Source organism: Pristis pectinata, chromosome 18 (assembly GCF_009764475.1).
Source record: "Pristis pectinata isolate sPriPec2 chromosome 18, sPriPec2.1.pri, whole genome shotgun sequence".
Classification (NCBI taxonomy): domain Eukaryota; kingdom Metazoa; phylum Chordata; class Chondrichthyes; order Rhinopristiformes; family Pristidae; genus Pristis; species Pristis pectinata.
The window spans coordinates 6,403,122-6,416,212 of record NC_067422.1 but is presented as its reverse complement, the minus strand read 5'-3'; the positions used below and the strand labels follow the sequence as shown (position 1 = coordinate 6,416,212).

General features: G+C 56.7%; 1 protein-coding gene and 1 non-coding gene across 2 annotated transcripts in view; one reads left to right on the top strand and one right to left on the bottom strand.

Moving 5' to 3' along the window:
• The window catches only part of rgs9b (regulator of G protein signaling 9b), a 90,092-nt gene that overhangs the window by 44,752 nt on the left and 32,249 nt on the right, over nucleotides 1-13,091 (top strand). The window contains exons 7-9 of the mRNA XM_052032868.1: nucleotides 389-465; nucleotides 1,540-1,621; nucleotides 2,494-2,565. Of these exons, the coding sequence (XP_051888828.1) occupies nucleotides 389-465; nucleotides 1,540-1,621; nucleotides 2,494-2,565 (231 nt within the window). The remainder of the gene's footprint in view (nucleotides 1-388; nucleotides 466-1,539; nucleotides 1,622-2,493; nucleotides 2,566-13,091) is intronic.
• Nucleotides 3,873-3,954, bottom strand: trnas-aga (transfer RNA serine (anticodon AGA)). Its single transcript has one exon. It is a non-coding gene; the product is annotated as a tRNA-Ser (tRNA).

Here is a 13,091-nt window from a genome sequence, read left to right as displayed (position 1 = left end):
GCCTCCTGTAGATACCTCCGATGGTGGGGAGGGGTGTGCCCGTGATGTATTGGGCAGAGTCCACTGCTCTCTGCAGCTTCTTACATTCTTGCACGTGCAATTAAAGCATCAGATTAAAACATGATCATCCTCTCCAGGATGCACTCCAGCCCCTGCAGTGCCCATTGGCCCCAGAAGGCCTCCAAGGCACCAGTGGACACTGCGTGCTCCCTCTTCAGGGACACCCAGGCATGGACATATCCTCGGGAGAGGGGCCGTCAGCTCAGGCGGAACCCCTGAAATTCTGGATTGTTAGCAAGCTGTAAAGTTTAGGAGGAGGAGAGGGGAGGTGTTTCAAGGAGGGCAAAGGGTCGTGGTTTTACCTTTTTTATTCTTTCTTTCTTTTAAGGAAAATTACAACCTCCTGAACAGAAAGATCAATCATAAATGGGACTTTGTCATCATGCAAGCGAAGGAGCAGTACCGGTAGGTTGGGAGTTAGTCTACACTGGACACCCGGACACAGAGGCAGAAAGGGTTACATCCAGGACCGTATAAATCAGAGCAGTAGGCCATTTGGCCCCTCATTGCTGCTAGCCATTCTGTAACATCACGTCTTATCTTTTCCTTCCCCACCGCTTCCCTGCACTAACTTCAGATCACTGGACTCCTTTCATATCCAACGAACTCTGTCTTCAACAATAAACAACCTGCTGGAGGAACTCAGTGGGTCGAGCAGTTTCTGTTGCGGGGGGGGGGGGGGGGCGCGGGAGAGGGAACCGGGAGGATTTGGCAACCAGATTTGAATGCAGTGCTCCAGATGTGGCCTAACCACAGTTTTATAAAGCTGCAACATAACTTCCTGACTTTTGAACCCAATGCGTCGACTAATAAAGGCAGGCACGCTGTACGCCTTCTTTCCCACTCTTTTGACTTGTATGGACACTTTTAGGGAGCTATGGATCCCCACCCCTCGGGTGCATGTAATGCAGGTAACAGGCAGGAGAGGGGGCTGCTGAGTCACAGGGAGGGCACGGAGCTGGCAGGGTTTGACTGGAGCTTGGAAACCCAGTGGAATCATGCAGACACGATTCACACCTTCCCTAAGGCTGTCACTCCTCCTGGTTAATGCTGGGGGTGGGGAGGAGAGTGGCTGCATTACTGGGGTATGGAGGAAGTGACCCGTGTCCCAGGGTTTCCCGTGACGGCCCCTGCTCGGGGATATCCAAGTATTCGGCCCCCTCCCAACCAGAGGAAATTCCATGATGCCGGAGGAACTCAGGAACCAGGCAGCATCCGTGGAGAAAAGCAGGCGGTCAGCGTTTCGGGTCAGGACCCTGTAAGCAGCCTGTGTGTTGTTTCACCCACACTGGAGGCAAACGGTGTGGGATCCCTTCCACCCACTCCACCCCCCCCGTAGTGCAGTCACTCTCCCTCCCACCCCCAATAATACAAACCTTCCTTATCCCTCCCCACCATCCCCATGTTGCTCAGACAGGCAGGCACAATGCACCAAGCAGTCCCTCAGTAAAACCGTCCTTTCTCTCCTCTCTCCTCCAGCGCAGGCAAAGAGCGCAAGAAAGCCGATAGGTTCGTGCTGGATTGTCAGGAGAGGGCCTATTGGCTGGTGCACAGACCAGAGGTGAGTACTGATTGGCCGTCGACATCCCAATGTGTTTGTTCCCCGGCAGAAGGGCGAGGTCTTCCCAGCCAATGAGGACTTTAGCTGCAATGATGTGGGACAGGCGACAGTTAATTTGCGCACAGCAAGCTCCCACTAGCAAGAACAGATTGACTCTTGGTTCCAGTGATGCTGGTGGAGGGTTAATTTTGGCCAGGGCACTGGGGAGGGCTCCCCCGAGGGTTCTCACTGAAAAGATTCTCTGAAGAACTCTCTTTGAAGAGATTCTTCAGATCTCGTCCCAGAATCTCCTGCCCCAAGGGAGAGCAGATGGGGCCTCGGTTTAATAGAGTCATAGAGCTGCACAGCAGGGAAACAGGCCCTTTGGCCCATCTTGACTATGCTGCCCATTGCCTAACTAAGCCAGTCCCATTGGCCAATATCCCTCTAAACCTTTCCCATCCGTGTGCCCAGTGAATTTACCAGGTTCACTGCAAAAATTAATTATAATACTGTCTAACATTTCTTTAAAAAAGTGAATTAAAATCCATGTACTTGTCCAAATGCCTTGGAAATGTTGTAACTGTAACCACCTCCTCGGGCAGCTCGATCTATGTACCCACCACCCTCTGTGTGAAAAATTTACCCCTCGGGTCCTTTTTAAATCTTTCCCCTCTTGCTGTAAACCTGCACCTTCTAGTTTTAGATTTCCGTACCATGTTTGTTCTGGACTACAGCACCAGAGGCAGGGCAGCACTAGCTCGCAATGATGTCTCTTGTTACTTTCAAATAAATATGAAAGATTGGGAACCTCCTTGTGCACTCCTAGATGCGTCCTTTTTTTCCAGAACACGAGTTAAATTGGTGGTTAATGCTGCCTCTTTATCCCACAGCCGGGGTCCCTGGATGTGCTGGATTACGGGATTAACCGCGCCACAGACCCTAACGTGAATAAGGTAGAGCAGGTGAGTAACCTGCACATGGACAGAGCTGTGAGAGTCGGTGGTGGGGATCTCCTGTCTGGGGTGGGGCTGGAAGGTGCTGGTTGGGGCGGTGATCAGAAACCATGTGCCCCCAACCCTGCCGCTGACGTTCCCTCTCCCCCCGCCCGCAGAGCGCGTGTTCCTTGTACTTCTCCGCTGGCTCCTTGAGGTCAAAGATGGCTCGCTTCCACTCGTATTCTGTGGCCCTGAGGCTGACGTGGGACCTACGAGTAGTCCAGGGCGGGTGGGCGAGGAGTTTGGGGCGTGGTCCGTTCTTTCCACTGGGCTCCCCCTTGCTCCCAGCGCGCGGACTCAAGGTCCTCACCACCACCACCACTCCCGGAATGCTCCTTCTCTACTTTAAGGGGTCAGCGTCCAGAGATTCCCAGGAATCTGTGAGGAGGTCGCTGTTCTTCAAAGGGGCTTTGAGCACATCCTTGAACCTTTCCCTCTGTCCGCCTGGTCTCTTCCCATGACGAAGCTCGGAATGGACTCTCAGTTTCAGGGGTCTGGTGGCAGGCACGTGGACAACGTGACCAGCCCAGCACAAGAGTAACCCGATGCCAGGGTGTTAGCCAGGGAGAGGACACTGAGGTTGGTTTGCTTAATCGTCCAGTCTATTGGTGGTGTGTTCCATTGTCTTCTTCGTGTGGTCCAGGTCTCAGAAGTATGTAGGAGGCCAAGGATCACTGGTGCCCAGCAGACCATGAGCTCTGTGCCAGGTCGGAGCTCTTGATCTTCAAACACTCCTTTCCGTGTCCCTGTCTCTGTCTGCCTTTGCTGAGAGGTGGCTCTCGAGATACAGGAAGTATCCAACTTTTCTGGGCACTCGCCATGCTTGGTCATTGTCAGGGAACGGTGTGGTACAGCGGGCCAGGTCGTTGGAGGAACTTTGACGCATCTATCGCAGCACACTCCAGCTCTCAGAGTGACTTGGTCTGACATCCAGATAAACGTTCCGCTTCTTTTTAAGACATCTTTATTAGTCACGTGTACACAGTGAAATGCATCTTTTGCATGGAGTGTTCTGGGGGCAGCCACAAGTGTCGCCACACTTCCAGTGCCAACATAGCATGCCCGCCACTTCCTAACCCGTACGTCTTTGGAATGTGGGAGGAAACCGGAGCACCCGGAGGAAACCCACGTAGACACGGGGAGAACGTACAAACTCCTGACAGACAGTGGTGGGAATTGAACCTGGGTCACTGGCGCTGTGATAGCGTTACGCTAACCGCTACACTACCATGCCTGCCAAATTACACTGGTTTTTCAGCAGGACCCGCTGTTCCTGTAGTCGGCAGGATTTGAACCTCCGCGGGGAGACCCCAGTGGATTTCTAGTCCATTGCCTTAACCACTCGGCCACGACTACCGCAATCACATTCCCAGTTAAAACCTGTATCGAGTTGTATCACCCAGGCCCTTGCCGAAGTCTCCTGCCCTGGCTGATTATTGATGCACCATCTCCGCCAGGAGTTTCTTCAGGGCCGTTGTCTTGGCTGCATTGCCAGGGCCCCCGTGGGGCTGGCGGTTGCCATGGGCGATGGGGGCGGGGGTGGGGGGTGATCTGAGTCTGCCAGCTATGCATCAGTCCATCCTGCCAGGAATCAGCAGAGCAGCTGGGCCCAGCTGGATTCGAACATCTGGTGGCTGGAGGTGGGAACTGCACCCTCACTGGGACCAACGTGTGTCTCTCACAGACAGAGCAAGGTTCAACGACGAAAGATGTGCTGGGGAGAGACGGCTTCAGGCTCTCTCACCAAGCAAGAGCTGGACTGATTTGCTCAGTCCCTTCGCAAAATTCAATATGCCTCTCCAGGCTCGTTAATTTGTTGGCTCTCAGTGACTGCACAGTTCACAGAACCACTCAGCACCCTGATCCTGCCCGGCCATGTAATAATAACACGGCCGACCTACTGCAACCGTAACTCTGCATTGAACTCTACCCACAGTAACCCATCACCCCTCGCCTGTCAAAAATGTCCTTCCCTCTGCCGCAAAAATACTCTGCTTCCTCCGTTCCTTGAAGAGAGTTCCAAAGACTCACGACCCTTAGTGAGTAAGGATTTTGTCTCGGTTTTGTCTTAAATTGGCTACCACTTATTTTTAAATTGACACCTAGTTCCAGGTTCTCCCACAAGAGGAAATATCCTCTCCACATTCACCCTGTCAGGACCCCTCAGGATCTTACGATTCGAACTCTTGTAAACTCTGGTTTATCCAGTACATCCTTTCCATGAAAGGTAACCTGCCTGTTCCAGGAATCAGTTAAACCCACTTCAGGTTAATTAACACCTTGGGACCTTCCAGGTTTGTGCTTCTTGGCATCAATTCATCCTTCTCCTGACCAAATCAATGTTTAGTTTAAATAGTAGTCTGTTTTGGATATAACATCTTGCGGAGTTCTGTGCCAGTGATCTCTTGACCACTGTGGATCCAGGTTGATTAGATGTGGTGGGTGTAGTTCCACAGACCTTCCCCCTTGGGAAGGCATCAGTGGGGGTTGTCGAGCTGAGCATCAGTTGGGAAGCAACTCCTCTTGCTGGCATGTCCCCGACCTCATCCCGCCCACCCTTTGGAATAAACTGCCATTCCTTCTTGGTCACTGGGTCAAAGTACTGGAACACCTTCCCCAGCAGCACTGTGGGAGCACCTTCACCAGCGGTTCAAGAAGGCAGCTCACCCCCAACTTCTCGGGCAATTAGGGATGGGCAGTAGGTGCTGGCCTTGCCTGTGATGCCCCTCCCTTGAGCTGCCCTCTGGTCCAGTGGGTGCTGACTCAGTGGTGAAGTTCAGGCTCCTGGAGCCCTCCGATGCCTCAGCCGTGAGACCCATCCTGACGTAACAGGACGTGGCTCTGGTGAGGTACTTTAGTTGGCGGGGGCGGAGTGTAGACCCAGGTCACTGAGGTCCAGCTTCCATCAGTGGACGTCCCACCACATCTCCATCAGGACCACAGCTCAAGCCCTGCGCAAGAGCAAGACTGCAGCTTACAGCCCAGCTCTCTTCTGAAGGTCCCCCCTTCCCCTTCACTGACCTACACTGGTTCCCTATGGAGAACACCTTAACTATAATTTATAAAATTATGAGAGGCATAGATAGGGTAGACAGTCAGAATCTTTTTCTCAGGGTAGAAATGTCAAGTACAAGAGGACGTGCATTTAAGATGAAAGGGGGTAAGTTCATAGAAGGTGGGTGGGCAAGATTTTTTACTCAGAGGGTGGTGGGTGCCTGGAGTGGGCTGCCAGGGGTGGTGGTGGAGGCAGATATGATAGAGGCAGTTAAGAGACTGTTAGACACATGACTATGCAGGGAATGGAGGGATGTGGATCATCTGCAAGCAGAAGAGATTTAGTTTAATTCAGCATCGTGTTCAGTGCAGACACTAAGGGCCGAAGGGCCTGTCCCTGTGCTGTTCTGTGTTCTGCATTGTAACAGCTCCACTTTAGAAAACAGGTGCAAATCCCTCTGTGGTCTTGCCCCCTCCCAATCTCTGTAAACTCCAGCCCTACAACCCCTCTACATCTTCAACAGGCCCGGCCTTGCCCCAGGTGCCAAGACCCAAAATTCCCCCCATAAACATCTCCAACCCTCCACCCCTCCATCAGCTCTCCTTCTCTGGTTTGACAACTCTTACCTCTGTCAAGTGCCTGGCGTTACTTTACTATGTAAAAGGTGCTATATAAGTGCACATTGTTGTTACTGTGCAGGGCACTGAAAGTGAGTGGGAACCATAGCTCTGGCCCTCTGACTGAGGGCATTTTGTAGCGCTGCGTCCAGACGGTGTGGGACCAGCTCGCCAAAGTGTCGACAGGCGACGATCCCTTCCTGTAAATCCCCAATTCCGTGAAGCAGAAATTTCAGCACAAATCTCCAGTGTCTCACTAAATGGTGAAGGTGGAGTCTTGAAACTGCAGAAGAAATGTTTAACAATCTGTAGGTCTGATTTCACAAGACACTGGTTGAGAAATCAGGTGTCGGGGGTGTGTGGTTCTGTGGATCCATCTGATTGGGAAACCACCTCGTGAGTTGCCCATTCTCAGCTCCCTCTGCTACAGTCAGTGACACACCCTGCTCTTATCATGTCTGTGCCTAGCGTTCTGTGTACTGATGTATAGAGCAGCAGGCAGCAAATCATAGCAATTAAATCTCTCCATTTTCTTTCTTTTCTTTTGCAGACTCTTCATTCAGACTCTCCTTCCATTCACAGTCTTCCTGTCCATTAGTGTGCTGTCTCTGTCTCTCTCCAAATCCAGGGATACCTCATCAGGCAGAAGACCGCCATCTTTTACTGTGTAACTTCCTGTCTATCCCTGTCCTGTCCCTCTCTATCCATAATACTCTCTCTCTCCCTGTCTCTCTCTCTCTCTCTCTCTCTTCCCCGTCTCTCTCTGTCCCCTGTCTCTCTCTCCCTCTCCCCGTCTCTCTCTCTCCCCCGTCTCTCTCTCTCCCCCGTCTCTCTCTCTCCCCCGTCTCTCTCTCTCCCCCGTCTCTCTCTCTCCCCCGTCTCTCTCTCTCCCCCGTCTCTCTCTCTCCCCCGTCTCTCTCTCTCCCCCCGTCTCTCTCTCTCCCCCGTCTCTCTCTCCCCCGTCTCTCTCTCCCCCGTCTCTCTCTCCCCCGTCTCTCTCTCCCCCGTCTCTCTCTCCCCCGTCTCTCTCTCCCCCGTCTCTCTCTCCCCCGTCTCTCTCTCCCCCGTCTCTCTCTCTCCCCCGTCTCTCTCTCCCCCCGTCTCTCTCTCCCCCCGTCTCTCTCTCCCCCCGTCTCTCTCTCCCCCCGTCTCTCTCTCCCCCCGTCTCTCTCTCCCCCCGTCTCTCTCTCCCCCCGTCTCTCTCTCCCCCCGTCTCTCTCTCCCCCCGTCTCTCTCTCCCCCGTCTCTCTCTCCCCCCGTCTCTCTCTCCCCCCGTCTCTCTCTCCCCCCGTCTCTCTCTCCCCCCGTCTCTCTCTCCCCCCGTCTCTCTCTCCCCCCGTCTCTCTCTCCCCCCGTCTCTCTCTCCCCCCGTCTCTCTCTCCCCCCGTCTCTCTCTCCCCCCGTCTCTCTCTCCCCCGTCTCTCTCTCCCCCCGTCTCTCTCTCCCCCCGTCTCTCTCTCCCCCCGTCTCTCTCTCCCCCCGTCTCTCTCTCCCCCCGTCTCTCTCTCCCCCCGTCTCTCTCTCCCCCCGTCTCTCTCTCCCCCCGTCTCTCTCTCCCCCCGTCTCTCTCTCCCCCGTCTCTCTCTCCCCCGTCTCTCTCTCCCCCCGTCTCTCTCTCCCCCCGTCTCTCTCTCCCCCCGTCTCTCTCTCCCCCGTCTCTCTCTCCCCCCGTCTCTCTCTCCCCCCGTCTCTCTCTCCCCCCGTCTCTCTCTCCCCCCGTCTCTCTCTCCCCCCGTCTCTCTCTCCCTCTCTCCCCCCGTCTCTCTCTCCCCCCGTCTCTCTCTCCCCCCGTCTCTCTCTCCCCCCGTCTCTCTCTCCCCCCGTCTCTCTCTCCCCCCGTCTCTCTCTCCCCCCGTCTCTCTCTCCCCCCGTCTCTCTCTCCCCCCGTCTCTCTCTCCCCCCGTCTCTCTCTCCCCCCGTCTCTCTCTCCCCCCGTCTCTCTCTCCCCCCGTCTCTCTCTCCCCCCGTCTCTCTCTCCCCCCGTCTCTCTCTCCCCCCGTCTCTCTCTCCCCCCGTCTCTCTCTCCCCCCGTCTCTCTCTCCCCCCGTCTCTCTCTCCCCCCGTCTCTCTCTCCCCCCGTCTCTCTCTCCCCCCGTCTCTCTCTCCCCCCGTCTCTCTCTCCCCCCGTCTCTCTCCCCCCCGTCTCTCTCTCCCCCCGTCTCTCTCTCCCCCCGTCTCTCTCTCCCCCCGTCTCTCTCTCCCCCCGTCTCTCTCTCCCCCCGTCTCTCTCTCCCCCCGTCTCTCTCTCCCCCCGTCTCTCTCTCCCCCCGTCTCTCTCTCCCCCCGTCTCTCTCTCCCCCCGTCTCTCTCTCCCCCCGTCTCTCTCTCCCCCCGTCTCTCTCTCCCCCCGTCTCTCTCTCCCCCCGTCTCTCTCTCCCCCCGTCTCTCTCTCCCCCCGTCTCTCTCTCCCCCCGTCTCTCTCTCCCCCCGTCTCTCTCTCCCCCCGTCTCTCTCTCCCCCCGTCTCTCTCTCCCCCCGTCTCTCTCTCCCCCCGTCTCTCTCTCCCCCCGTCTCTCTCTCCCCCCGTCTCTCTCTCCCCCCGTCTCTCTCTCCCCCCGTCTCTCTCTCCCCCCGTCTCTCTCTCCCCCCGTCTCTCTCTCCCCCCGTCTCTCTCTCCCCCCGTCTCTCTCTCCCCCCGTCTCTCTCTCCCCCCGTCTCTCTCTCCCCCCGTCTCTCTCTCCCCCCGTCTCTCTCTCCCCCCGTCTCTCTCTCCCCCCGTCTCTCTCTCCCCCCGTCTCTCTCTCCCCCCGTCTCTCTCTCCCCCCGTCTCTCTCTCCCCCCGTCTCTCTCTCCCCCCGTCTCTCTCTCCCCCCGTCTCTCTCTCCCCCCGTCTCTCTCTCCCCCCGTCTCTCTCTCCCCCCGTCTCTCTCTCCCCCCGTCTCTCTCTCCCCCCGTCTCTCTCTCCCCCCGTCTCTCTCTCCCCCCGTCTCTCTCTCCCCCCGTCTCTCTCTCCCCCCGTCTCTCTCTCCCCCCGTCTCTCTCTCCCCCCGTCTCTCTCTCCCCCCGTCTCTCTCTCCCCCCGTCTCTCTCTCCCCCCGTCTCTCTCTCCCCCCGTCTCTCTCTCCCCCCGTCTCTCTCTCCCCCCGTCTCTCTCTCCCCCCGTCTCTCTCTCCCCCCGTCTCTCTCTCCCCCCGTCTCTCTCTCCCCCCGTCTCTCTCTCCCCCCGTCTCTCTCTCCCCCCGTCTCTCTCTCCCCCCGTCTCTCTCTCCCCCCGTCTCTCTCTCCCCCCGTCTCTCACTCCCCCCGTCTCTCTCTCCCCCCGTCTCTCTCTCCCCCCGTCTCTCTCTCCCCCCGTCTCTCTCTCCCCCCGTCTCTCTCTCCCCCCGTCTCTCTCTCCCCCCGTCTCTCTCTCCCCCCGTCTCTCTCTCCCCCCGTCTCTCTCTCCCCCCGTCTCTCTCTCCCCCCGTCTCTCTCTCCCCCCGTCTCTCTCTCCCCCCGTCTCTCTCTCCCCCCGTCTCTCTCTCCCCCGTCTCTCTCTCCCCCCGTCTCTCTCTCCCCACCGTCTCTCTCTCCCCCCGTCTCTCTCTCCCCCCGTCTCTCTCTCCCCCCGTCTCTCTCTCCCCCCGTCTCTCTCTCCCCCCGTCTCTCTCTCCCCCCGTCTCTCTCTCCCCCCGTCTCTCTCTCCCCCCGTCTCTCTCTCCCCCCGTCTCTCTCTCCCCCCGTCTCTCTCTCCCCCCGTCTCTCTCTCCCCCCGTCTCTCTCTCCCCCCGTCTCTCTCTCCCCCGTCTCTCTCTCCCCCCGTCTCTCTCTCCCCCCGTCTCTCTCTCCCCCCGTCTCTCTCTCCCCCGTCTCTCTCTCCCCCCGTCTCTCTCTCCCCCCGTCTCTCTCTCCCCCCGTCTCTCTCTCCCTCTCCCCCCGTCTCTCTCCTCCCCCCGTCTCTCTCTCCCCCGGTCTCTCTCTCCCCCCGGTCTCTCTCTCTCCCCCCGGTCTCTCTCTCCCCCGGGGTCTCTCTCTCCCCCGGTCTCTCTCTCCCCCCGGTCTCTCTCTCTCTCCCCGGGTCTCTCTCTCTCTCCCCGGGTCTCTCTCTCCCCCCGGTCTCTCTCTCTCCCCCGGTCTCTCTCTCTCCCCCGGTCTCTCTCTCCCCCGGTCTCTCTCTCTCCCCCGGTCTCTCTCTCCCCCGGTCTCTCTCTCGCCCCGTCACGTCTCTCTCTCCCCCCCGGCTCTCTCCCTCCTCTCTCTCCCCCGGTCTCTCTCTCTCCCCCGGTCTCTCTCTCTCCCCCGTCTCTCTCCTCTCCTCCCCGGTCTCTACTCCTCCACCCGTCTCTCTCACCCCGGTCTCTCTCTCTCCCCCGGTCTCTCTCTCTCCCCGGTCTCTCTCAGTCCCCACGTGCTCTCTCTCCCCGTCTCTCTCTCCCACCCGCGTCTCTCTCTCCCCCGTCTCTCTCTCCCCCGTCTCTCTCTCCCCCGTCTCTCTCTCCCCCGTCTCTCTCTCCCCCGTCTCTCTCCCCCCCGTCTCTCTCCCCCGTCTCTCTCCCCCCGTCTCTCTCTCCCCCGTCTCTCTCTCCCCCGTCTCTCTCTCCCCCGTCTCTCTCTCCCCCGTCTCTCTCTCCCCCGTCTCTCTCTCCCCCGTCTCTCTCTCCCCCGTCTCTCTCTCCCCCGTCTCTCTCTCCCCCGTCTCTCTCTCCCCCGTCTCTCTCTCCCCCGTCTCTCTCTCCCCCGTCTCTCTCTCCCCCGTCTCTCTCTCCCCCGTCTCTCTCTCCCCCGTCTCTCTCTCCCCCGTCTCTCTCTCCCCCCGTCTCTCTCTCCCCCCGTCTCTCTCTCCCCCGTCTCTCTCTCCCCCGTCTCTCTCTCCCCCGTCTCTCTCTCCCCCCCGTCTCTCTCTCCCCCCCGTCTCTCTCTCTCCCTCCCCCGCCTCTCCCTCTCTCCCCCCGCCTCTCCCTCTCTCCCCCCACCTCTCCCTCCCCCGTCTCTCTCTGTCCCTAACACCTCTCTTCTCCCTCGTTCTCTCCATCCCTAGTTCTTCTCTGTGTTTCCCCCTCTCTATCCCTAACCCCTGTCTCTTTCTCTCTCTTGTCTCTCTCTCCCTAAACCCTTCCCTCCTCTTTCCATCTCTGATCCTCTCCTCCCCACCCCCCTCTCCAGCCCCTTTCTCTGTCCTTGCTGCAGCCCCTAGCCTAGTGTGTCCCCTAATTTTATCCCATCTCTAACCATCCCGCTATTCAAACAAACACATGAATTAGGGACAGGAGCAGGTCAGTTGTCCCCTCCGTGTAGAGAATCCCAGCAGATGAACGTCAGGACTGGGAATGGGCCTTGGATCCACCGACCTTCGTCCTGAGCAGAAGCTCCTTCTGTAGCAACGTTACACTGCAGATGCTGGAAGTCTGAAATAAACCAGAAAAGGCAGGAAATATTCAGCAGGTCAGGCAGTGTCTGTGGAGAGAGAAACAGGGTCAATGTTAAACATTTATTCCTGGACTACATTGAACCAGCCAGTGTCAGAGCACCCTTCTTGCCTCACTGTAGCATCAGGAGAACTTTATTCTGCTCTGCAGCCAACTGCCTGGTGGAAGGAACTCCCTCAATGTCTCAATCACTGCCCTTCCCCTCCCTCCCTCCCTCTCACTTTCCTGATCACTGCCCCCTCTGAGCAGACACATTCTCTCTCCCCCCCCCCCCCCCCATCACTGCCTTCTCTCCCTCTCACAATTACTACCGTCCCCTTTCCCTCTCCTCCTCCTCGGGTTTCACTGCCCTCCTTCTCCCTCTGCCCTCCCGTGTACAGTGTGGACCTTGGATTGGGCCTATGTGATGCATCACTTTGTTGAACAGCCGACAGGCGAATTGCTACCACCCCCGGAAGGAATGATCCCCTTGAAGGTTGTTTTGTGCGAGGTCGATGGGGACTAACACAAAACAAATTATAAATACATAGGTTGATAGAACTACACGGCATGAAACAGGCCCTTCAGCCGAACTCATCCATGCTGACCAAGGTGCCTAACAATGTTAATTCCATTTACCTGCTATAAATATAAGGCCTGGAATTTGAAACCATTCCATGGAAAACTCAAATAAAAACAGAAAACGCTGGAAACACTCCGCAGGTCAGACAGCAACCACGAGGGGAGAAGCAGTCAGCGCTTCAGGTCAAAGACTTCTCAAAATATCCTTTCTCTGCTCGCTCTCCAACTTGTTTCTTCTGCCTCATTCACTCTCTTTCTGAATTTGACGGCCATCCCCCTCGAAACTAGCTCTTAGTTCTGATTTTCCCCTTTATCCACATTGCTTTCACATCTTCATATCTCTGTTTTATAACAGCTTTGAAAATGTCACTGTAATTATTCCGTGCTGTATTATTAACTCATGCATGTGTATGATATGCAAATGACAGGAGGTTGGATTACTGTGATAGTGCACTGTTAACTATCTCCGACACCCTCTGCCCCCTGTTTAAAAAATAATTGTTAGCTTATGCCAAGACTCAACTCATTTAAGTAGTTTGAAGGCACTGAGGATAATGATCTGTTTCTGGCAAAGGACTTTCAGATGATTATTTGTCAAGTCTCTGAAATGGAGACTTTCTGAAAGGAAGGCTTCCAGAATGTGCAGCTGGATGGCGGATTGTACACAAGATTTGAGACGTGGGCTGTTTTGCAAATCAAAGCCATAATTTGGTCTGAACCCAGCTGGTGCGGTGATGGGTGTGGAATGGGCAGCTGCAGCTTCCCCTTGTCGCAGTCACTCCCTCCCCCCCCCCCCCCACCCCCCACCGATTACCCTTCACCCCACCAGCATGGGCAAAGTCGGCAGAGGAAAGACTTGGACGCAAATGTCTTGGGGCGTTTTCCACTGTTCTTGTACATCTGTGCTCTGCAGCTCGATGAATCTAAAATTCCTCCGGCGTTTTCACGGGGCGTTTTCTCCCGTTCCGTGTTGTA